Source organism: Falco biarmicus, chromosome 7 (assembly GCF_023638135.1).
Source record: "Falco biarmicus isolate bFalBia1 chromosome 7, bFalBia1.pri, whole genome shotgun sequence".
Taxonomy (NCBI): domain Eukaryota; kingdom Metazoa; phylum Chordata; class Aves; order Falconiformes; family Falconidae; genus Falco; species Falco biarmicus.
Window position 1 is genome coordinate 11,694,125 of NC_079294.1, and position 22,358 is coordinate 11,716,482.

The following is a 22,358-nucleotide window of genomic DNA, read 5'->3' on the forward strand; positions in this document are numbered from 1 at the left end:
AACCTGAGGTGCGGCGGGGATAAACATTGCAACAGCTCAGCACCAGGTGCCCTCAGTTAGCACCCAGAAACGAGAAGCCGACTCTGCCCTCTGTTGAAAAATGTGGTTCCCCTCGAGACCCCCAGCACTGACCCCCAGCATTGCCCTGGCATGCTCCCAGAGGCAGGGTCTCAGTGCTCAGCAGCCATCCTCCGTGTTCACCAGCAACTCCTCTCCCTACCCACAGGCTCCCGCAGGCAGGACGTGGAGGTCGGACTCTGCAGGCTACTCTTTCCCTCACCCTGTGCTGCTAATTTGACCCTCGTCGCCCTCCACCCTGTGATCTGAACCAGGGAGCAACACTATGTCAGATACAGATTGTTACTCTACAAAGCAAGTCTACCTCCCAGTACACACAGGAGGGCAACAGAATCGTATTTTTCCACAAGTTACAATCCTAAGATTACAACCCCCCTTATTTTGATATCATCTTCTCTCTAAGTGCTTAACTTTGCAACCTTAATGCTGTTATTCTCATTTGTATTACTTTATTATTTGATAAATATTTATCTTTCTGATCCAACTAGAATCACTGCCAAAGACTCATTCACGAAAACCTTGGGGTTTTGTAACATGCTAACATTATGTAGCTTTATAAATATAAACATATTCTATCTTTTATATTTTAGATTTTATAAATATATTTTTATTAAAAAAATCCTGTTTGCTTGCTGAAAGCCTATCTAGCCTAGTATTTTGTCTCCTACAGTGGCCAAAAGCAGGTGCTTGAGGAAAAGTCTAGGAACAGGGAAGCATAAAGCATTATTTCCTGTGAATATCCTCTCAACAGCCAGCAATCTTTGGCTCAGGCAATTCTTCAGTGGCGTCTTTGTATTTAATAGATTTAATAGATAGAGGTCCATTCACTTTTGACCTCTTGTAAACATTCAGCATCCTCGGGAGACCGCGAAAGATGGTGAAGGAAAGGGAGTGCTCGCCTGGGGAGAAGGGTGTCCAGGGCTTCAGGCCATGCTCCAGCAAGAGCTTCTCTTTCCCACGAAACAGCCACTGGCTATCTGTGAGCAGGGGCTGGAGCTGACACCACCTCTTCTGTGTAAATGTTTTCCCATTTGCTCTTTTCTGCAACAAACAAAATTTTGAAGAGTCTACACGAAGCAGCACCGTGCCGAAAGTGAGGCATGGCAGACCCACTGCCTGGGTGCTGCCAAGACACAGCGGGAGGCAGGGATGCAGTCCAGCTTCCTAGTACATTAACTATTGACCTGGTGAAAAAAGAGAGCAGAGGCTGTTTCTAAAGAAAGCACCAGCTGCCCCCCGTGTACCAAGCTCACTCACACAAGCCTCTGCAGGGTAATGGGCTGAGGATCCCAGAGAGCCCTGGGTCTGCATGGGGGCTGAAGCATCGGACTCTCAGTGGCTGAAGTCCTTTGCCACTTGGAAGTGTGGCGTTGACAGACCTCAGGACAGGGTCAGACGGCTGCTGAGAGGCAGTTCTCACCATCACAGCTGTGAACCGAAGTGTCTGAGTTCCGCCCAAGTGCTGCGATTTCATCCCTCCCAGCGCTGGATGCGCATCTGCCAGACATTGCTCTGCCGTTCCCGGTGCTGGTGCTTTGCCTGAGTAAGAGTTGATTAAGAACCTTTAAAGCTATTCCTACAAGACTTAATATAATAACAATAATATTTAAAAGATATAACATTAATGAACATAAATTAATAATATTATTTATTTTAACTATTAACATTACCACTTCAACACACTAATACGGTTCTAAAGTACCCGTAACAGCTTTTTAATTTTAAGAGCAATAATCAGAAGAATCACCTGCTTCCCCTACCACATGCTGAGGAACAAAACAACGTTTCTTTTTCTCATCAAGAGACCCATGTAATCTTTTCCCATATTCATCTGTCCAAACCTGTTAAGTATGCCACCTACTCTCCCCAGGTCTGAGGTCTTTCTGAAGGGGAAGAGGAAAACCAGATATGAAGAAGGATGCTCTATGCTTAGGGAGCTTTACTAGGGTGAACTTTTGATAATCCTTGCAAAATGCCATTTTCATGATGGCGCACACATGTGAAAAATTAAAAAGAGGGTTTGCAATTCAGCAGTCAGTGCAGCTTGAGGGTTCGGGAGCTGGAGCTGCACCAAGACACTGATGAGAAGAAGCCGTTCAATGGCTTCCAGCAGCTGCTGCTGAAGGGGCTGGGAGAGAGGTGGCACGTCAGCAGGAAAGCACATGGAGGAAGCGAGGACAAAGGTAGTACTGGAGAATCTAACTGACTTTGCCAGCATGAGGGTCCCAAGATGGTCAAATATGGATCAGCAACAGGTGACATTCCCTCAGCCTTTGCCCTACCCACAGTCTTGCTTGTCTCAGAAGAGACTGTGCAGTCAAACTGAGCCAGAGGAGAGAGGTTTGCTCTGAAACACAGTGACACGATAGCACAAGGTAACGATGCAGTGCAAACAGACCTGGCAGCTGCGGTCTGCATGTCCTGCACCTGGCTCCTCCCAAGTCTTTGATTTGCTGAATGGTGCACAGGACAGGTTACAAACACCTGCATCGGGCTTTCTTGTATTCAATGATGCTTGCCCCGTGTAACTCCAAATTGCTCGGGGAGGTGGGGCACAGGGCACCCTGTCCTTGGGCAGCACCCTGCGGGCAGAGTTCCGTCACCTTTGGGCTCCAGCTGGCGAGCTCCACGGTGCACTGAGCTTGTGCCTTTAAAGATCTCTAAAATACACTCACCTGTTGACGGCATTTACATCAGCTCTAAGAGGAGCTGAAGGATTTAGCTACCCATTTCCAACTGCCTTGAGGCATGGGATATTTTTCCAAGGGTGTGAAAATCCCCTGACCCAGAACATCTCTAGAAAGCCTGAAGGCCCTCCAAATTGCTGTGAAGAAGGAGCTTACCAGGTTTATGTGGTGGCTAGAGAATACCTTTGGTTGTTATTTGTGAAGAGTTTCTTGTCTATATGAGGTATTTTGCCTCAGTCCCAATACGTTCAATGCTTTGTTTGCTGGAGATTTCAAGCATGCTTATTTTCACCAGTTCTCCTCGGTTTCTGCCTGCTGCTTGTCACGCTAGATAACAGCAAATCAGTGAGAGAGGCACGCAGCCTGACATGGACTTCCCCAAAGATGCAGCAGGAGATTGGGAACAGCCTCCATGCTCCAGCACCCTAACTTGCCCAAATACGGATTCCTGCAAGTAGGCTTTTTGGCTGTGCCACGATTGCCGTGCCAAACACCGGTGGACTTGAGAGCAACAGCTAACGATGACTTGGGGTGTACAAGAAGAGATCAAGCCTCCTTCATAAAGACATGCCTTGGGAGTCTAATGAAGAAGGGGACACGGCTCTGGTTTTGCTGTACAGCCGCTGCTGCTCGCCCGGAGGCAAGCTGCCACCCCCGGGGGCCGGTCACCGAAGGACAGGTGGGGTTTGCGGGCTCGGAAAGCCTCGGCGGGGACGCTGGGCTTTGCTGGAGGGCTCAGGCACCACTAGAGGGAAACACCGCACCGCACTGCGCAGCGCCAGCGCCCGCGGCGGGGGATGCGCTCCCGCCACCCCCGCACCGGCACTGCGGGCGCTGCGGGGTGCCGCACCAAACCTGCCCTAGAAGCACACGGCAAAGGGCCAGGGGCAAGTCATGGTAAAATCGAAGAAGAATTGTTGTTGTAAATAAAATATTCAAATGTAAAAGGCCTAATAAACTGAGGAGTGACTGCTAGGAGGGATGCTCAAGTGTCTCAGGGTGCCCGGCTACTCCCCTCTCTTAGACCAGTGGGCACAGCTCTTAATTTCAATTCAATTGTTAGCCAGAAACAGCTTCCTTCCATTTCTTTTCATCTCACCAGTACAAAAATCTCCCCTGCTGTCAGGAAACCCTTGACCCATTTAGCTCCTAAAAAGACAGTACTGTTCCAAACAGCTACTGCATTTTTTGCTACTAACCAAAGAGCCATCAAAGGACAAAGCAACCACACCAAAGTTCATGAGAATTATCATTATCATCATCACTGGGACATACGACACTGAGCTTGTATAATAGACGTCTTTCCTCCCCTAGGTTTTGTCTTCAAAGAAAACAGTGGCCAGTTCTTTACCATATCCATAAACGATCTAGTAAATGGAGCAAAGCAGCAAAGGCTGCAGCTGGTACAGAATTATTCAGAAAAGATTAAACTACAGCGGAGAAGTGCAGAAATATTTCGCAATGTGATGTAGCAGAGCAATAAGAAGTCAGATTTTGCATTAAATTCCACGTCAATAAATGCACTATACAGTACTTAAGGGGGAAAATCTGTTTATATATGTCAAAGGCTTTAAATTAATTATTTTTACTAGGAAAGGAATCTCAGAGCCACGGTGGATACTTGATATCAGCACCCCATGTGAACAAAACTGCAGAAAGAACTATCAGAATTAGTAGGAATAAATAGAGAAAAAATCAGAAAACATGATTTCTTTATGTCGTTTATAGAAAGGACGCCTTTCTATAAAACCTTTTTAAATACAGTTTGCACTCTGTATCAAAGGGATCACCAGAAAAAATATAAGTTCTGTAAAAGGTGACCAGGTATGGAAAGGCTCCCATATGAACAAAAACCAACCAGGTTAGAAGCAGGATGAGCTGAAGCTTGGAAAAGAGGCAGCAGAGGGTGGTGACAACCCAGTCACATCCCAGGTGGCCTAAAAAGGTAAAGAACAAATCTCATTCCCTGTTTCACGTAACCAAATTATTCCTTTTTCTCAATTAAAATACCACCTCGTAGTCTTAAAATAAACACCAGGAAGTTTTGGTGGAGTTTTATTTTCAGCACATGTATAATTCAATCTCATTGTCACAGGATATTGTGGAGACCAAAGATGTGGAGAAGCCCACCAAGGGATTAGATAAATTCACTGCAGCATTTAGGAAAAGTAGCTGCTAAACACAGGTGCTTAGAAAGCTCCTAAAGCTTTGAAAGCTGGATTCACCGTCCAGGAGCAGAACCATTACATATTTATCTGCTTCTGTTTTTTCTTCCCTAGATGTCAGAGAAAGAGTGCTGGACTACATGACCTGGCATGGCGGAGCCAAGTGGGAAAGCTGGATCACAGCAAGGCTGTGACTTTCTGAAGTTCATATGAAACTTATGTTGGAGCTGGGAACTGACTTCGTGCTTACAAAGCATCGTACCAGGTACACAGCAATGCGTAACCACAGCGGCAGTTGCCCTGCACAACTATGTGCCAGAGTTTCACTTGCTGGTCTGGAAATGAACCAGGCAGTAAAAGCGATTAGCAGTGGAAAGACACTAGACAGCTGTAATTATCTAAATGCCTTCCTATTAACCATGTGAGAAGCTAAATCCCCACAATCACATTCGTTAGTAGATGCTAATGACAAACTAACTGCATGAAGTTTCATTTGATTAGGTAGAAGAATTCTACTCCAATATGATCGTGTTACACGGAATGACCTAAAAAAACTCCTAAGCCCAGCCGGCCTCAGAGAGCCAACGAATGCTGGCAGGAGCAGAGAGGCAGAGAAGCCCTGCCCTTGTGGTACCAGGGCTGCCCCTGCTGCCCCATGTGCTACCCACAGCGCGGCCAGGCTCCCTCAGCAGGTCAATGTTCCCAGTATCCTGGGGCAGCTCCTGCCCCCACCGCCGGACCTGCTACGGATGCTGAGCACAAGCGGGATGGAGCCGGACCTGCTGCAGCATGCGGTGGTGATTTACCGTGTGTTAGCCCCGCTTAGAAAACCCTGCGATGTCATAGCGAGAACAGATAGCAGGCAACTATAGCGAGAAGTTCACCTTGTCGATGCCAGCACCGTTTTTCACCAGGGGGGAACAACGTGGTTCAACAGATGGGGCATGGGCATGAGAGGCGTGAGCACAGTCTGATGGGCGCTGAGCTCGGAGGCGCTGGGTTTTCACCATCCCTGGCACCCCGTGTTGTGAAAGTGCATCACCGGTCCCTGCGCCACATGCGCTCGCTTCTTCCTGCATTTGCAGACCGCAAGGAGAGCTAAACATAATGATTTCTACAGAGATGTAAAAATACCACAGTAGACATCAGTTTTCAGGGCAGGCTGCCTTCCTGGTACCCTTGATGATTCCTTTCTTGAAATACTGATAAAGAACAAGCTTTCCAGAATTCATCTCTTCCAAACACCCACAGATACTAGCTCAGAGTGGCTCTGTGGGCAGCAGGGATGCAGGAACTCACTGCACCTTTGCAGAAAGGCTGAGGGCAATTCCAGCACCAAGCTGAATCCCACTGGATCTATAACATCCATTTTTTCTCGATACTCATAATGCCAATGTCCAGATACCACAAAGCAGCATCCATCCACAATAAAATGGAGCATGTATCACACAGTTCATCCAGAGCCTGAAGCACTTCAGAGAAGACCTGTGTGCCTCCAGAGCCTAGGTACCACAGTGAGGAGGACACAAGGAGAGAGTAAAAGCCGGCTCCAGAGTGTCAGTTTCCAACATGACTTACAGACTGTGATTTATTCTTTGCTGAAACTGTAATAATAATTTCTGAGCATGCGTTCCCTCCTTACCTTTTTATTCTTAGGCAGACAACGTGGATTTCTGGTCTTTGTGTGATTTCACCCAGTCATCCAGTTTAGGAGATTCAGACCCCCATGAGACCTTTCAGACAGGGAGCCAGAAAGGAGAACATAGCCTCTCCTGAGAGGCCACACCACATTTCTGTGTGGGCACAAGTCCCTCTGAAGCCCATGATAGCTGCTGCCTGCCCAGCCGAAGGGTCCCTAGACATCATCTCACCGCTCTTCTGCTCCCCAGCCTGACCGGTGGACAACACATCTGCTGTTGGCAGTCTGGGGACAACACGTGCACGGAGGCCACAAGGCAGGCAGGTGCCCGAGCACCCGGCTGCTCTGCAGCCCCATCCTGTCACAGCACTGCAGGTGAATCCTTTATACATAATCAAATAAACCAGAAGGTTATTAGATTTGAATTAACATTCACTAACACAATTGATTGTGTGGATTTAGTCATCTAAATGGTCAATGCTAGGACATTTGGATAATTATTACTGTTTAGTGATATTTCTTCAGCTAATTGTTTTTATTGAATGACTCACTTTCATGATGCAGCTGAAACTAGTGTACAACTGGGCTCCTGCAAACAGGCTTTTTTCTGCCCAATCCACCTCCCAGAGGCCCCATCCTTTCTGTAAGATGGTGCATTCGGATCCCTCTGGATGGTCTTTAGGAAAGCAACCATCTGGAAACTGTTCCTGCCTCCACCAGTGCATGCCTGATCATATGTGGGATGATTTCTTACAGCAGCTCACCCTAACAGGGTTAAAAACTGAGCTAAACTAAGCCAAAACGGGTTTTTTCCAAACTCTGCTTGAGTGGGTGCCACCTGTGAGAGCAGCAGTGCAACAGCCCACATAAGCTGTTTCCTCCTCCACCCTCATAAGCACACCCAACCCTTGCCCTGATGAGCAAAGACCCTGCTTATGCTGCTCCCCTGCCCCCTCCTCCACAGAGGGGCTCAGCCCTGCTGCCCCAAGCGCAGGCTGAGCCCCAGCCCTGCAGCGGTGCCTGCCTACATGGGAGGGCTCATGTGGTAGTCAGGCTCCGGGCATCTCTCCACAGGTGTCCCTCACCACATTCAGAGGGACACAGATGAGGTTCTGCCTGCACAGCACAGTGCCCATGTAGACCTCAGAGCTGATGTTAAAGTTTTCCCACCTGAACCTGTCTGGAAAAGCCCAAATGAGCAGACCACTGCTACGGCAGCAAGTGTAGCCATGCCTGCTTCCTTGTGATCAACATCTTCTCCAGGTACAAGGTCTCCCCAGACCACTGATGACCTCAGGATCAGTAGCATCAAAGCAATGCTTACCAGAGACCTCTGGATGAGGCAGCTGAGGGAAGGCACTAAGGGGTACAGGAGCATGACTGGGTCTCACAGTCATGGTGTATGTGAAACTGGGTGACCTGGCTCGCTTTTCATTCCACTACATGTTACTTGAGGTCAGCTAAGCTGAACATATGCAAGGGGTCACAGAGACTGGCAGGTGGTTCCCAACCAAAAGGGGAGCAGAGGCACTGCACCCCCAGCCCAGAGAGCAAGGGGGGCTGTCGCACAGCCCCACGCAGGAGGGCTCAGCCCTCTCCGTGCTTAGGCAGCCTGGGTGACCTTAAGGTAACAGGGACCTGATGCTGCTCGCTGGGAAGGGTGGGAGAGGGCATCTCATGCACACCGTCCACAGGTGCCCTTCTGCTGTTCGTTACTCACACACACCCCAGATGTCTTAAGGAACTGCAGGACCGCATGGGCATGCAGCTTTGCTGAGCAGTGCCAGGAGGCTGTCCTGGGCAGAGGTCAGCGTACAGAAGTGCCAGTGGGACAGACAGACACACTGAGTGACACCACTGTGACAGGAACAGCAGACAGTGCGGGTGAGGGAGGACTGCCCTTAGAAGAGAAGATACGAATATAGCATGATGGACTGGGTGTTGCTGTATCTACATGGAAGGTGAGACACAAGGTCCTGTTAGGCTCCTGGGAGATAAGGATACTTTGACTGTGATGTCTTCTGCCTTCCAGGTCTCCAGGGGCAAAGAATTGCCAGATGGTGAGGCTATAGGAGGTAGCTGCCATGGCCAGAGTGGGATGCTGGGCTTTGGGAGGCAGGGGATGCAGCCAAGAAAAAGGTTCATGCCTGTGGGTGCAGGCAAAAGAATTAAATAGTGTGACTGTCAAAAATTTGTTTCAAAGAGGGACCGATACGGCTTCTCTGCAGTGCTCTGGGGAAAATCACCCCCTCCCATCTCACTTCCCTTGCTGGCTTTCCCACAAATGTGTGTCAGAGCCTCCATGAATCTTCCTGTCTCAAGCATAAAACCAAACCCATGGCCCTAAGTCTGCGTTGCCAGAGGTCAGACTTTTCCCAGGCAAGTTATGTTTTTCCCTGCTCAGAAATCTGGCCTGGGAAAAAATCAAGGATTAGCTTTTCCCCATTTGTTCAGGCTTCCTGGACATCTAGGGAAGGCCAGCACCATGTGCCCTCTGGGCTATGCCACGTGCAGGCCCTCCAGATGTCACCATGGTGCACACACAGGGCAGGGAGTTTGCAGAAGAACTGAATGTATTGCCTGTGCACAAACTGCCTGTGCAAGAAAGGCAGAATCCTATCCCAGAGAGATATTTCTGTCTGGAAAACACCACAGCCATAAGTTAGTAAACAACACCCACGAAATCTGAAGAAATCAGAGCCCTAAAAGGCATATGCTAAATGGGAAATCATCCCAGGAATGGATGCAGTCTTGGAAAGAGATAAATTTAAACTCCATCCAGGCTGGAAAATCTGCGTGTCGCCTCCATCTGCTCCCTTTTCCTCCCCAGTGTGACTCCAGTAATGAATCACTGGTCCTGGCACCCTCTGAAAGACAAACTGTTGCTTCCAGTTCCCCTTTACTACAGACAGGTCAAGTACCGCAGGACCGGCTGGCACAGCCAGCCGCTGGCCACTGGCCCAGCAGCAGGGGTGAAGCAGCCCCACAGGGCAGCACTGCTTGTCCCCCCGATCCCACAAGTGATGGTGGCCCCAAACTCACTGCCAGCCATCACCTGCCCCGGGAGAGGTCATGCTCAGAGTAAGCAGTTGGCCGCATGAAAATAAATGGGAATACGAGGGAACAGGAGCTGTGTGAGGAAACGAGGATTTTATTTCTTTTATAACCCATCTGGTGAACCTGTGTCCTGGGAGCGCAGGCGATACCCAGAGAGTGCAGAGCATGGGATGTTTGGAGTTTGGAAGAATCTGCATTTAACCCCCCTGAGCCTGCTTTTAGCATTTCAGACCATAAATCAGAGCTCACCTAACACCCCTATAAATGCAGCCGAACTCTTTGCTGTCCCTTGGAGCTCTTCTGCCAAGAATAACTGAGCTGCCCCAGGCACAGCAGTCCCACTCTCGACAGCCATTTGCAGGCAGAAGGATGGGCTGGCCCAGGACGTGGCACCAGAGGAATATCCAGCCCTTGGCAATGCCACGCGTGCTCCCCGCTGGCACAGCCAATGCTTTGGCTCCGAGCACAGCCCATAACCGCTCCAGAAAAAACTGAAGCTAAAACCATAGGAACTTCCCAAGCAGAGCCCTGGAACTCCCTGATGGCCATTTTGCGTCCTTAAAGCCAAGCCTCACTTAGCACCATCTCAGCAGCAGCTGCTGCTGAGACCCACTGCCAGCCTCAGGCCATTTGTGGGTGCCAGATGGGGGTTACCCCTCCCAGAGCCATGCAGTCTGCTGGGCTTTGGGGCTCCAAAGGACTTCCACGGGAGCAGGAGCAGAGAGCAAAGAGCATGCCCTCCTCCAGAGAGGGTGTGCACCAGAGGAAATGGCTTCGAGACAGTCCCTCAGCTGGCAGTCCCAGGGCTTTTTCAGGAAGCACCCAGCCCAAAGTTCATCTTCTGTTGTTCTGGTGGTTTTGTTGTTTTGGTTTTTTTTTTTCCTCTCAGGGTTATGGTCTTAGTATTGTCTAGTATTTCCTGCTTCCTCCCCTGGCAGCTCCCCTGCTAGCTCAGGCACACCACTACAGCTCTCGGTGCGGTGCGTTAGCCCCTGCGTTGGCCACATCCGTCCCCAGGGAAATCCCTGGGCCCACATGCAGTTCAGCTTCTAATTAAGGCTTGCCATGTGCCTGTCTGCCGTGGCAGGCCCCCACTGCTCAGAGAAGCAGCGTACTGGCCTTTTTATGTTTATCCAGGATGATTTGCACCCGTTAGCTTTAGGCACAAGGGTTGCACAGGAGCACAAGGAGGCTCGGAGCAAACTGCTGAGATGGATGCTCTCGCTGCCTGTGCACAGCCTCCCGCTTGGACAGCCCAGTGTAACACAGCGCAGGTCTTTAGTTTTCTCAAAATACCATCTGGTACAACAGAGAAATTTCTATCCAGATCCAGCTTTGACCCTCTGGATCCGTAACCCAAACAGTAAGGAAAGGCACCTCCCTCCTTGGCCCAGCCCTGCTGGCTGCCCACGCTCACCCTCTGCCAGGCAGGGCTCTCCCTCCCGAATTCTCACCGGGTCACTTGTCTGCATGTGCTCCTTTCTCCACCTTTGCAAGGTTCCTACTTGCTGGGAAGAACAAGAGACTGCAGCATTACCAAATGTCACAGCTCCCTGCAGAGGGAAAGTCCCTTTTTAATTATTTGCGTGCTCCCAGTTCATACTTTCCCCACCAGGTGCTTCCACTCTGTCTGGAACCACAGAGGGGGCTGTACTGATGGGGAGCAACGTTATTCATATTGCTGAAGGGAAAATTGTACGAGCTCGAGAGACCTGCCTCTGCTTCTTCTTTTCCTCCAGCCCAAGTGTCTTCTTTCCTACATGAAACACATGTGGCAGCAAGCTTTACTGCACCAGGCAGCGAGCATCAGCTTGAAGCTTTACAAGCAACATGCTTTAACAAAACTTCCATGTGAGAAATGGGAACGACACCTGGGAAAACTTGTCTTCCAAGGGGTTGCCAATTTCAAATTACTTGACCTATATTTACCCTTAAGGCATAACAATAAAAGCCGTTTAAATTGATATAGTACATCTCATCCCTAAGGATCCCCAGAAATGCAACCAATTGATACATAAACGGCCCACAGTTCACACAGAGAAATGCAGATCTTCTTAGGGATGCAATACACCAGTTTAGGAGATGCCAAAAATAAGCTGCAGTCTAAAAATAAAACCAGAGACTAGTGTAGCCAGCCAGAAATCTAGGTCCATTACGCTCTGGCCACGACACTTGAGTTAACTCCATTTCTGTACCTGTGGGATGTGGGTAGGATTTTAAATGCCCTAATTTTGACCCTGGTTTTATGTGCCAAAAATTACTCCCCAGACTGTTTGCTGGGATAGTGTATCAGCTAAAATAAGGTGGAGAAATGCTTCCTACTGCATCCACCACATTGCTTTTTGGAGTATCTGACTGACCCATAATAGCCTTCGATGAAAAAGTTTGAGAAGATAGGGATACAGGCCATATGGCACATGTAACACCATCAACCTGGGTGTCCCAGCTGAAAAAAATGGACTTTGCTCAACTTTCCTTCTTCTCATTTGGCCATTTTTTTTAAGCTTTCAGATTAGTGACAGATATTATTATTTTTAGGAAGCAGGAGGGAAATAGGGTTTCCTTGTTTACCACTGGACCAATTGTTTGGAGCTGCCTGGTCCTTATCTCTATAGCAGCAGCAAATGGGAGACTGAGATATGCAGATTTTAATTGCAAAATATTATCAGAATGACAACATTCAGTGTTCCCTGGCTTTCATCACACTAGCCAAGTCCATAGAGTTCTGGAGCAATAAACTGGAGTCCTGTTCCAGAGGGGTATCTGCATGTGCATGCACGCGTGCAGACAGCAGGTTTACTTCACCAATTTGCTTTGCATTTGGTTTTAACAGCCTGGACCAAGATCCTGCTGGATGTTGTGAACTGCCTTTCCTGGTACATTTACTGGGAGCCATGCATAGTCCTCCAGATTAAATGAGAGGAAATGGTTAACAGGTATCTGCAGCAGCAATCGCGAAAGGATGGAGTTGAGGGACTGACTCTGGTAAATCAACAGCACCACAGCGACAGCACTAGACGGTTCTCATGATTAGTGTGGCAATCAGGAAATTACAGTTTAATGTGTTTGCTGGAGGAAGCAGCACGAGAATCTTTCATGTACTTTAAAAACTGATTAAAACCCTACTGCCCCTTTTCAGCATTCAGGCACGCCAGGCTGCTTCTCGGAGCCCTGCCAGCTGCTTTCTGCAAGCTAGAATAAAAACAAACATCTCAGCCCTGCAGCTCCACAGCCCTGCCAGTCGAGTGCTCTGGGCACCCAGGGTGGACCAGGCTTTTGCAAAATCTCGCCCTTAGGTATCAGGTGCAAAACCACCTCTTGTGGTTACGGCCTTTTACATTGCTAAAGTGACTTTTAGGTAGCCCCTTGCTCTTGAAGTGCCAGCTGGACCAGGCAGCGGAGACTATCAACATAATCCCAAATAAAAAAAAAAATAATGCAGAGAATGCTAATCTCCTCTCAAGCTGATGAGCGTAAAAAACCCACCCCTGTGAAATTAATGCAGACATAGCAGAGATATTAAATCAGAATGCACAAGAAGACAAAGAGGGTTCAGTTTGGCACAGATGATTGCAGTGTTCCTAAAGTTCGGCTCCTGTTCCAGCCGGGCCAGCCCCTGTCCCTGGGTAGGTACTGCTCTGTCTGAGCCCCCCAGAACTCCAACACCCGGGTGAAGGCCACATAGGAAACCAGGGCTGTGATAGGCTCCACCCTATACCCAAAACCCATAGATCCAAAAGGCAAGTTTGTTTCTTTAAACTCTTTTTCCTTATGTGGACCATGCAGAAAATTGTATAGAAGTGCTAGAATGTGTTAATTTACAAAAAAAAAAAAAAAAAAAAGGACAGTACCTCAGCAGCACAAAAGCAGCATCAACAACCTTCACCACCACTTCCAAACCTTTATACCATCTTCTGTATGCCATCCCTTTAGGCAAATACTGCAGAACTGACGACCTCGTTAGCTGTGGGGGCTTACAGAGAAGACAGCAGCCTTATTTGTTTTAATGTTAACAAAGGTTCTGCTTGCCCCTGCCTCTGCAGCTGGCTACTGCTTTACATGCGGGTGGGGGTTTAGGGCTGACTCCCTTCCCGAGCCGTGCTTTTGGCTGCCTCGTACCCAGGGGTGCTGGCCCATGTCTGGGGCCCCCCGTGACACCCAGGGCCAGGCCACAGAGCGCTGTGGGGCAGCAGCATCTCCCTGGGGCAGGAAGTGGGCTGGCCTGAGCACGACTTTCCATCCAGAAAACATTTTCCACCTCCTTTCCCTCACCTACAACCGGCTGCAGCACTGCCGAGTTGAAACGCGCACAAAATAAAAAGCACCTCGCGTGCCTCCGAAAAGAGGTTTCTGCTGGCAAATGCTCCCTAAAAATAGCCCCGCGTTCGCCTGTGAGAGCAGCTGGAGGTCACGTACAGAAGGAAGCAAAGAACTCGCTTTGCTGAACTCGGTTTGCAGCCATCACAGCGAAGACAGGAAGTTTTGAAGTTTAATTTCTGCTTAGTTTTAGCAAAACCCCAACTGGAGGCAGCGTGGTCCCGGCTGGGCTCGATTCCCTTGCTAGTCAGAGCAGGAGCTTGCTTTCCAACTCCCACCCTCCCTGTTTGTTTTTTTTTTGCAGGGAAGCAGGTAGGAGGGGATTCATTTGTTAATTAAATCTCTCCTGCCAATTTACATCAAAAAGCGGAAACTGTTTCAAGAAGCTCCCAAAACTTTCATAACCCTTAACCTATAAAAGAGTTGTACGGCTTTTTTCTAAACCTGCCCAAAAGCACCACCGGGTTGTCCCAGGCCGAGTGATGAACGATGAAAAAAAGTCCAGGAATGGCACAGCTGGGCTGAAAATCAGGAACATCTGCTCATAGAAAGTCAGATGTTCACCCTCTCCTCTGGCTCCTCCTTTCATCTTTGGATTTTCTCATAAGTTCTTGTTCAAAGGGATGCCATCCCATGGGAAAATGACAAAAGGGGAAAAATGCAGACACTGTTACTCAGTGAGGGCTGCAATAGTTGCAAGAGAAGAAAAATTCTTCATGGGAATCCCCCACATCAGAGAAGTAGAAGCAAAAATTCACCAGGGAAAAATTCAGTGCTGCCAGCCCTGCAGTCAGTGCCTTTTATCCCTATGAGAGCCTGCACCTACCCAGTTTTCATTACCCGCAGATGGCACAACCGCAGTGAAAGGGAGCAGAGAGGAATCGTTAGCAATGGCCAGAGAAAGTAAGAATAATGGCAGAAGGTGTTGTTTCTTCTTAAAAAGGTTTGTTTCATTAGGGATATGTACTTTTTGAAAGGGGCCTGTTTAGTGCTGGACCAGACTGGGCATACAGGAGTGGTGCAGGATTCTCCTTTTTACTCCACTGAAACAGAGCGGAAACTTCCACAGCAGAGATGTGAAATGCTCTGAACACTGATGCAGCACCCGCACACGCGTGGGTACCGTGACCATGCGACACCCGTAGCCATACCCGAATCTCTCCAGAAAGCGATGCCGGGCAGCGTGCTGATGGGCTGCCGCCCCAGCATTGCTCTGGGTGCTGGTGGGTCCCCTGAACTTTCAGGAAGAACTTGGTACCCTGGGCTGGCTGCTCGGCCTGCTCCTGCTCTGAAGAGCAGCGCTGGCTCCCGAGGGAGCGCCTCTCAGCAGCGGTGGTCCTGGCAGGGTGAGGGGCTGCTCCTGAGCAGGTGTGGGCGGCGGGGGGCAGCTCACGGCTGGCAGAGCTTCTACCGGGGGGGTCACCCCAGCTCCCCACGCTCCCAGCCCGGCCGCCGGGCCTCAGCCCCCCCAGCCCCCCCGTGCTGCACAGCCGGGGAGGGGGGGTGCAGGGTGCAGTGCCCCGCACCTCCGGGTGGTTCTTAGCGCGCCGGGCCCCCCGCAACGTGTGCCCCCCCGCAGTGTGTGCCCCCCCCGCAGCAGGCAGCGGGACCCCGCGGCGGTGCGCACAGCCGGTGCCCGCCGGGGAGGGGGCACCGGGAGCCCCAGGGCCGGGCAGGACGGGGAAAGCCCCCCGGGAAAGCCGGCAAGGGGCGGCCGCCCGGGGCGCTGCAGGGAAGTACCGGCGGGGACGCCGGGGAGGCGAGTACTTCCCCCCTGCCGTGGAAAAACGCCAAGTCCCCTCCCGGGCCGGCCTGTTCCCTCCCCTCCGCCGCCACGGGAGGGGCTGCGAGGGGAGGGCCGGGACCGGCCCCAGCCGATCCGCCCTCCCTGCCACCGCCGGCGGCGCCGAGCAGGACCAGACCCGTCGGTCGGGCTTTGACTGGCTGGAAATTCCCGTCCTCGGCGGCTCCTCCCCCGCAGAAATCCCCTCGCCGGGGTGTATATGCGAAGCGCCGCCGCCGCCGCCACTCACTCGCAGCGAAGCCGCAGCGCCGCCGCCATGATCCGCGCCCGCCGCCCCGTCGAGCCGCCGGTGATGGAGGGCTACGAGCAAGCGAAGAAAGAGCGTCAGGGCGGCTTCCCGCTCGACGATCGCCACGACAGCGGCCTGGACTCCATGAAGGAGGAGGAGTACCGGCAGCTGGTGAAGGAGCTGGAGGACATACGCCTGCAGCCCCGCGAACCGCCCGCCTGGGCGCAGCAGCTGACGGAGGACGGGGACACGTAAGTGGGGGTCGGGGAGGAGGGGGGCGCGGGCGGCGGGCCCGGGGCGGGATGCGCTGCCGGCGGGGAGGCGCCGTGCCGTGCCGTGCCGTGCCGTGCCGTGCCGTGCCGTGCCGTGCCGCGGCGGGGCGGGGAGGCGGGAGGGGAGGCAGGGCCGGGCGGAAAGTCCCTGGAGGGGCGCCAGGGCCGGGCGGCTCCGCGCCCGCGGAAAACCCCGGCCGCCGAAAGCCCCGGCTTGCGACACCCGCGCATGACCCTGCCCCGGGCCCGCCTCTGCCCCCTGGGCGCTGTGGGGGCTTCTGACGTGGGGTCCGGGGCTTTTAACGTCAGTTAACGTGTAGTTGTATTTATTTATTTTTATGACTGTTTTTTTTTTTCTTTTCCCTGCAGTTTTCTCCACTTGGCGATCATTCACGAGGAAAAGGCCCTGAGCCTGGAGGCGATCCGGCAGACGGCCGGGGACCGCGCTTTCCTCAACTTCCAGAACAACCTCAGCCAGGTACTGACACCTCCGCAGCCTGGAACCCAGATCAGCCCCTGCCAGCCCCACGAAAGCCCTTTGGGGAATTCCCCCCCATAAAAAGACCTGCTTTGAATATTTTTTTTTTTAATTGACGGAATCGATTAAATCAAAGCCTACTCAACTCAAAGCCTGCATTCAGGAAAGTCCCCAGCTGGCTCCAGCCGGTCTTAGTACAACGCTTCCTCTCCCCGAGAGTGGCATTTAACACCCGCATTTTTCAGATATGATGCAATGGGTTGCATCCCTCTTTGCCGGGATGGTAATGATACCCTTCATATGGATTGACTGCTCAGTATCCGGAGAGCCCTAAGCTCATCCCTTCCAGACTAAAGGGCAACTCTACAATATGTTGGGAAGCATAAAGAACTGAGTTTATGGGGTCTGGTTTTAATTGGGGGAACAAATCACCAAGTGGTCAAAGAGTCTCTTTGTCCAGATGTTGCTGCCAGGCTGGCAGTGTAACTTATGGGTCTGCGTTTTCTCTTTTGCTTGCAGACTCCTCTTCACCTGGCAGTGATCACCGATCAGCCTGAAATTGCTGAGCATCTTCTGAAGGCTGGATGTGACCTGGAAATCAGAGATTTCCGAGGAAACACCCCTCTGCACATCGCCTGCCAGCAGGGCTCCCTCAGGAGCGTCAGCGTCCTCACGCAGTACTGCCAGCCACACCATCTCCTCGCTGTCCTGCAGGCAACCAACTACAATGGTACGGGCACGCCGCTGTACAACACTGTGGGTGTGCTGTGCTGAGCCTGGGGTTGATGTCCCATAGAGCTCAAAGATCTCTGGAGAGGTGGAGAAGGATCGTTATGCACATGTGAGAGTTGAGGACCCCCAAGCACACAGCAGTGTCTGAATTCTTTAAAATGTCACTGCCTTGTAGGCCTCTTCATTGTTGATTATTGGCTCTCATGGTGCTGAATTTTGCCTTCTTAGTGAGTACCTCTGCGGTGCTCCTGGTTTTTTGGGTTGTAAAAAGTTGCAGTCAAACACTGGAATAAAATATCTAAGAAACCTTTCCAAAATCCAACCCTGTTATTCATACTTAGTGGAAGCTGGAAAGCTCTTCTGGAAAACACCCTTTTGCCATGGATGAATTGCAAACTTAGATGCAGTCCTGTCCTGTCATCTTGATTTTAACTGAATGACAGGGCATTAGGTTAGCCTTACTCAGATTTTCCCTTCGTTTGTGTTTTGCAGGACATACATGTCTCCATTTGGCATCTATTCAAGGATACCTGGCTATTGTCGAATACTTGCTGTCCTTGGGAGCAGATGTAAATGCTCAGGTATGTAACATACGCCGTGAATTTAAATGAGCAAGGCTGTGTAGTCATAAGAATCGACGGGTCTGGCACCAGCTCTGGCTCTCCTAACATGCCAAACCTTGTGTTATTTTCACGCAGGAGCCGTGCAGTGGCAGAACGGCACTACATTTGGCTGTCGACCTGCAGAATTCAGACTTGGTGTCGCTTCTTGTGAAACATGGGGCAGATGTGAACAAAGTGACCTACCAGGGCTATTCCCCCTATCAGCTCACATGGGGAAGAGACAACTCCAGCATACAGGAACAGCTGAAGCAGCTGACCACAGCCGAGCTGCAGATGTTGCCAGAAAGCGAGGATGAGGAGAGCAGTGAATCGGAGCCTGAATTCACAGAGGATGAAGTAAGTAGCTGTTTGCGCCTTTTCAAGAGGAAGTGGAAAATCCTGCCCTGTGTAGGTTTTTTTTGTTGGTCCTCCTCTGATGACATGCTCGAGTGACCTCTTACCTGTATACAGATGGGTATAAATAGCCCGTGAAGTAAGGTTAAGCTGTCAACCGTCAGCAAGATGGCAGATGGGGCAAGCACATAAATAGAATAAGAATAAAATGTAAAAAATAACACAAGGGAACAGAGGTTAGCTTCACGCCACATGGTTCTCTGAACACCGTTCTCTTGCTGACACCCACAGAACCTTGTGAGATAAAATTCAAGTTAATGGGTGGTTTTCTCCTCCCAGCATTTGTTTTTCTAACGTTCTCAGTGCTGGCAAACGTAACCATTTTAGTGTAGAAATTTTATACGCTGCTGAAGTCAGGGCATGCAGACTTTGGCAGTTATCCCAGAGTGGATATGGTGCTCCCAGTAAGAGTTTTGCATTAACAGCCTTAATGTTTTTTCTTGCAGCTTATATATGATGACTGCCGTATTGGAGGACGACAGCTGACATTTTAAAGCAGAGCTTCCTGGGAAAAGGAGTGACTGTGTACATATGTATAGAAAAAGGACTGACTTTCTTCATTGAAAAAGAAAGTCGCAATGCAGAGGGAAAAACCAGGAGGGAAATACTACACTGCCCAGCAAGGAGTGTGTAATTGTAACAGGGCGGCTCCAGGTTCTGGCATGTGTTTAAATACAGGAGCGGGATGTGTAGCATCACTAGAGATCTGTGGTTATTCACACCACCTGATAGAGCCACATAGCCAGTCTTCTCAACCCTGTGAAGGTAACAAACTACACATTCAGCCTGCTAGTTACAGAGAGCTATCTTGTGGCATTAAATACCATGAGGGACACGTGTCCTCTCGTGGCAAAGCAGGCTCATACCAACACCCCATCTTCTCGGAGACTGCGTGTTAATTTGTCTTGGACTGGCGGTGCAACCTGGCCGTCCTGACCAACCTCGGCTGCTCTCGGTGGGATGTCCCAGGCGGAGGAGTCAAACCCAGGCGCTGGGGACCTCCTGGCTGCTAGGAGAAAGTAGCAATAATGTTAACTGTGGGCATTGGAAACAGTGTGTTTCACACCATGTGTGTCATAATTGCTACACTTTTTAGCAATTGTATATTGTGTAAATAGTGTACATTTTTTTGTTTATAATTATTTTGGTACATGTGAGATATGTATTTATTAAAAAAAGTCAGATTACTGCACCTGGTCTGTGAAATGGTTCATTGCCCAGTTTGTTGTCCTGACGTACACGGGAATCCACTTGGTTTGCTTTTTAAGAAACATTCAACTCCTAGCAGACCGATAAAGTCACAGGCTCAGGGGTTTTAGGTGGTTCACCTCAGCAGCGGCGAGGCATCTGAGCAGCTCACAGCTCTCAGCCCTTCTGCTGCAGCTAATTTTGGAAGTAGTCGTAGGTGGTGTTTCCTGCACCCATTGCGGCAGGCGGGTCAGGGGGCTGGGGTTCCCCCTCTCACCCAAGCACCAGGCCACCCGGCCCCTAGAGAGGGATTTTGAGGCTGGCTGTGGTAGCAACCACCCACCCACCCTGGTTGACACCTTTTGTTCCAGCTCCAATACGGGCAGCTCATGCCAGGACTTGCCGGGGAAGGCTGGAGGTCTGCAGCCCAGTCCTATGCCCATTCGCCCTCTCGTTTATCACCCAGCCCGGCTCCCGTTTGAACTTGGACACCTTCGGATTTTCCAAAGGGGATTTCCACGGGAAGAGGGAACACACAGGAGCATGTGCTGCTGCCTTCCACCCCTGGAATTCAGGCGTGGGCCTCCTGCTCTCCCCACTGCAGGCTCTCCTTGCCCAGTTCACAGCAGCAGGGAATGTGGCTTTAACCCGCTTCAGTTATTCCTGCACATTTCTCTCCCGCAGCACTCAGGCAGACAGAAGCATTTTGCTCAAATTCTCACCTGCACCTGATCTGTTGGCAGTGCATCGCAGCACAGGACTAATTTTAGCCACAGATTTTAGCTCGCCATGTGACCATGTAAAGGATGGGCTGCGTGAAGGGTGACCGTGCCCTGTTCCTTCTGTGCCGTAACCCCCCGGACAGGGACGGGGTGCGGCAGAGCTGCTGACGCAGGACTGAGCTCTGCCAAGAGCGTCGGCCAGGGGACTTCTGTGCTGCTGGCACCCGGCACGGCTCAGGCTCCGGAGAAGGCCACAGCTCTAGGTTGCACAGGGACACTTAGTCCTTTTCCTGCTCTACCCTTCCCGAGGGGTTCCTGACACACAGCCTGCTCTAAGGAGGGCTCATGGCATGAGGAAGAGCAGCACAGCTGGCTGGGTGCTTCCTTATTTGCATGGGAGCCAAAGGCTGCCGTGGAAAGGATTATATACAATTGTCAACCTGAGTCATTTTTATTTCCCTTCCACTCTCATTGCATGAGCGTGGCCCAGGTATGAGCTGAAACTTCCTTCTGGCAGACAGGGTCATGCTCGCATTGCAAACCTGCACAGTTTTCCAGGTGTGGGGCTGGGTGAGAATCTGCCAAACTCTTTCTTTTTTTCTTGCAGAGTCACCCTGCACTCCAAACAACTGCTGAATCTGAGCTGGGGATGGGGACTAGGAGGGTTTATCCACCTGCTCCTACAGGTTTTCTGACAGCAAAGAATGCCAAGGACTAAACACGATGTCGCCACAGCTAGAAATAGAAAAGGCAATGTTCCTCTCACTAGCTACGCTTCAGTTTCCCCCTTGCAAAACAGGAGCTGGCAATGCTGTCAAGGCCCGGTGAAGGCATTCACCAGCTATAGATATCAGTGTTCTGGAAGTGCTCGGGTACACGGCTGGACCTAGTATGCAAATATTTAAATAGATACCACCTGAATGCAAATACTTTTTATTCGAAGGCCAGAGAGAGGGAGGAAAGTGCAGTTATCAGTAGTACTAGGTTGGTCGAGTAGTTTCAGAGGCAGTGGTATGTTCTCTGCTGCCCATTGCAACGTTAAGACAAACGGCACCTTAGGAAGGTGCTGCTATAATCTTGCAAAAATTCTACAAGGAAGTTTTACAGCTAAATAAATCATTGCCCAGGTACCGCATGCTGATCATGCTACTGTTTTGTCAGTCATGCGAAAGTAACCATCATATGCAAAGGAACCACAGATAAAACAAGTGGGACTGAGATTGATGCGAGAATGTGTGTTTGTTAGCAAAATAGGCTGGGGCATGTTGTGTGTTTGTGCATTGGTAGTGCTGAGTTCTGCCTGTTCACTTGATGTTGTAATCAGATTGCCCACTGTAGGTCACCCACACCCCCAGTTTTGAACACATGCCCTTAACTCTTGCATGTCCACCCTGTCTCTGGCTTTTCCACACCTATGACTTTAGAAAGATCTCCTGAGGGTGGTTTTGGTGATAACCTGCCTTTGTGCTACCTTCCTGGCACACTGGCAGGTATGTTGCACAGTCCCATTTGTAGGACTTGGAGAAAGAACTCCTTACGCGTTTATTCTGTCCAGCATCACTTTTTCCTTATTCAGCCACCACGGCCACTATTAGCAGAGCATGCTAGCTTGCTCTTGCTTGTCCTTCTACCAGTGCTTCCCCGCACTGGCTCAGGGCTCAAAATTCTCTCCCAGCACCTTCACCACTTACCCTGGGTGGCTCAGCAAGCTTCAAGAACAGCCATGCTGCTGCAGATCAAGGTCCTGTAAAGTTCAGTTTTAGTCTCCTCACTCTGACCCTCTCTCCATTAGCCTCCTCCCTTTCCTCAGCTCCTGTCATACCTGTGTCCTCCACTCTTACTGCCCTCAACGTCTGTATATGCCTCTGCTTGCCTTCTTCGCCCTTCCAGGGTGAGCACCTTTGCACAGGTTGCCGTCCCTCTTCTCCGGCACCAGCTCACCATGAAGTCATTCACTCATCATGACACTGCACA

The 22,358-nt window shown here is 50.6% G+C and overlaps 1 protein-coding gene across 1 annotated transcript; it reads left to right on the forward strand.

Annotated features, from left to right (window-relative positions):
• The first annotated feature begins 15,872 nt into the window (after positions 1-15,872).
• On the forward strand, positions 15,873-19,666 carry NFKBIA (NFKB inhibitor alpha). The gene is made up of 6 exons (XM_056347246.1): positions 15,873-16,227; positions 16,618-16,726; positions 17,246-17,456; positions 17,951-18,039; positions 18,157-18,417; positions 18,921-19,666. Exons 1-6 carry the CDS (start codon positions 15,947-15,949, stop codon positions 18,966-18,968), a joined length of 999 nt encoding a protein of 332 aa, XP_056203221.1. The 5' UTR covers positions 15,873-15,946; the 3' UTR covers positions 18,969-19,666.
• Positions 19,667-22,358: the final 2,692 nt, after the last annotated feature.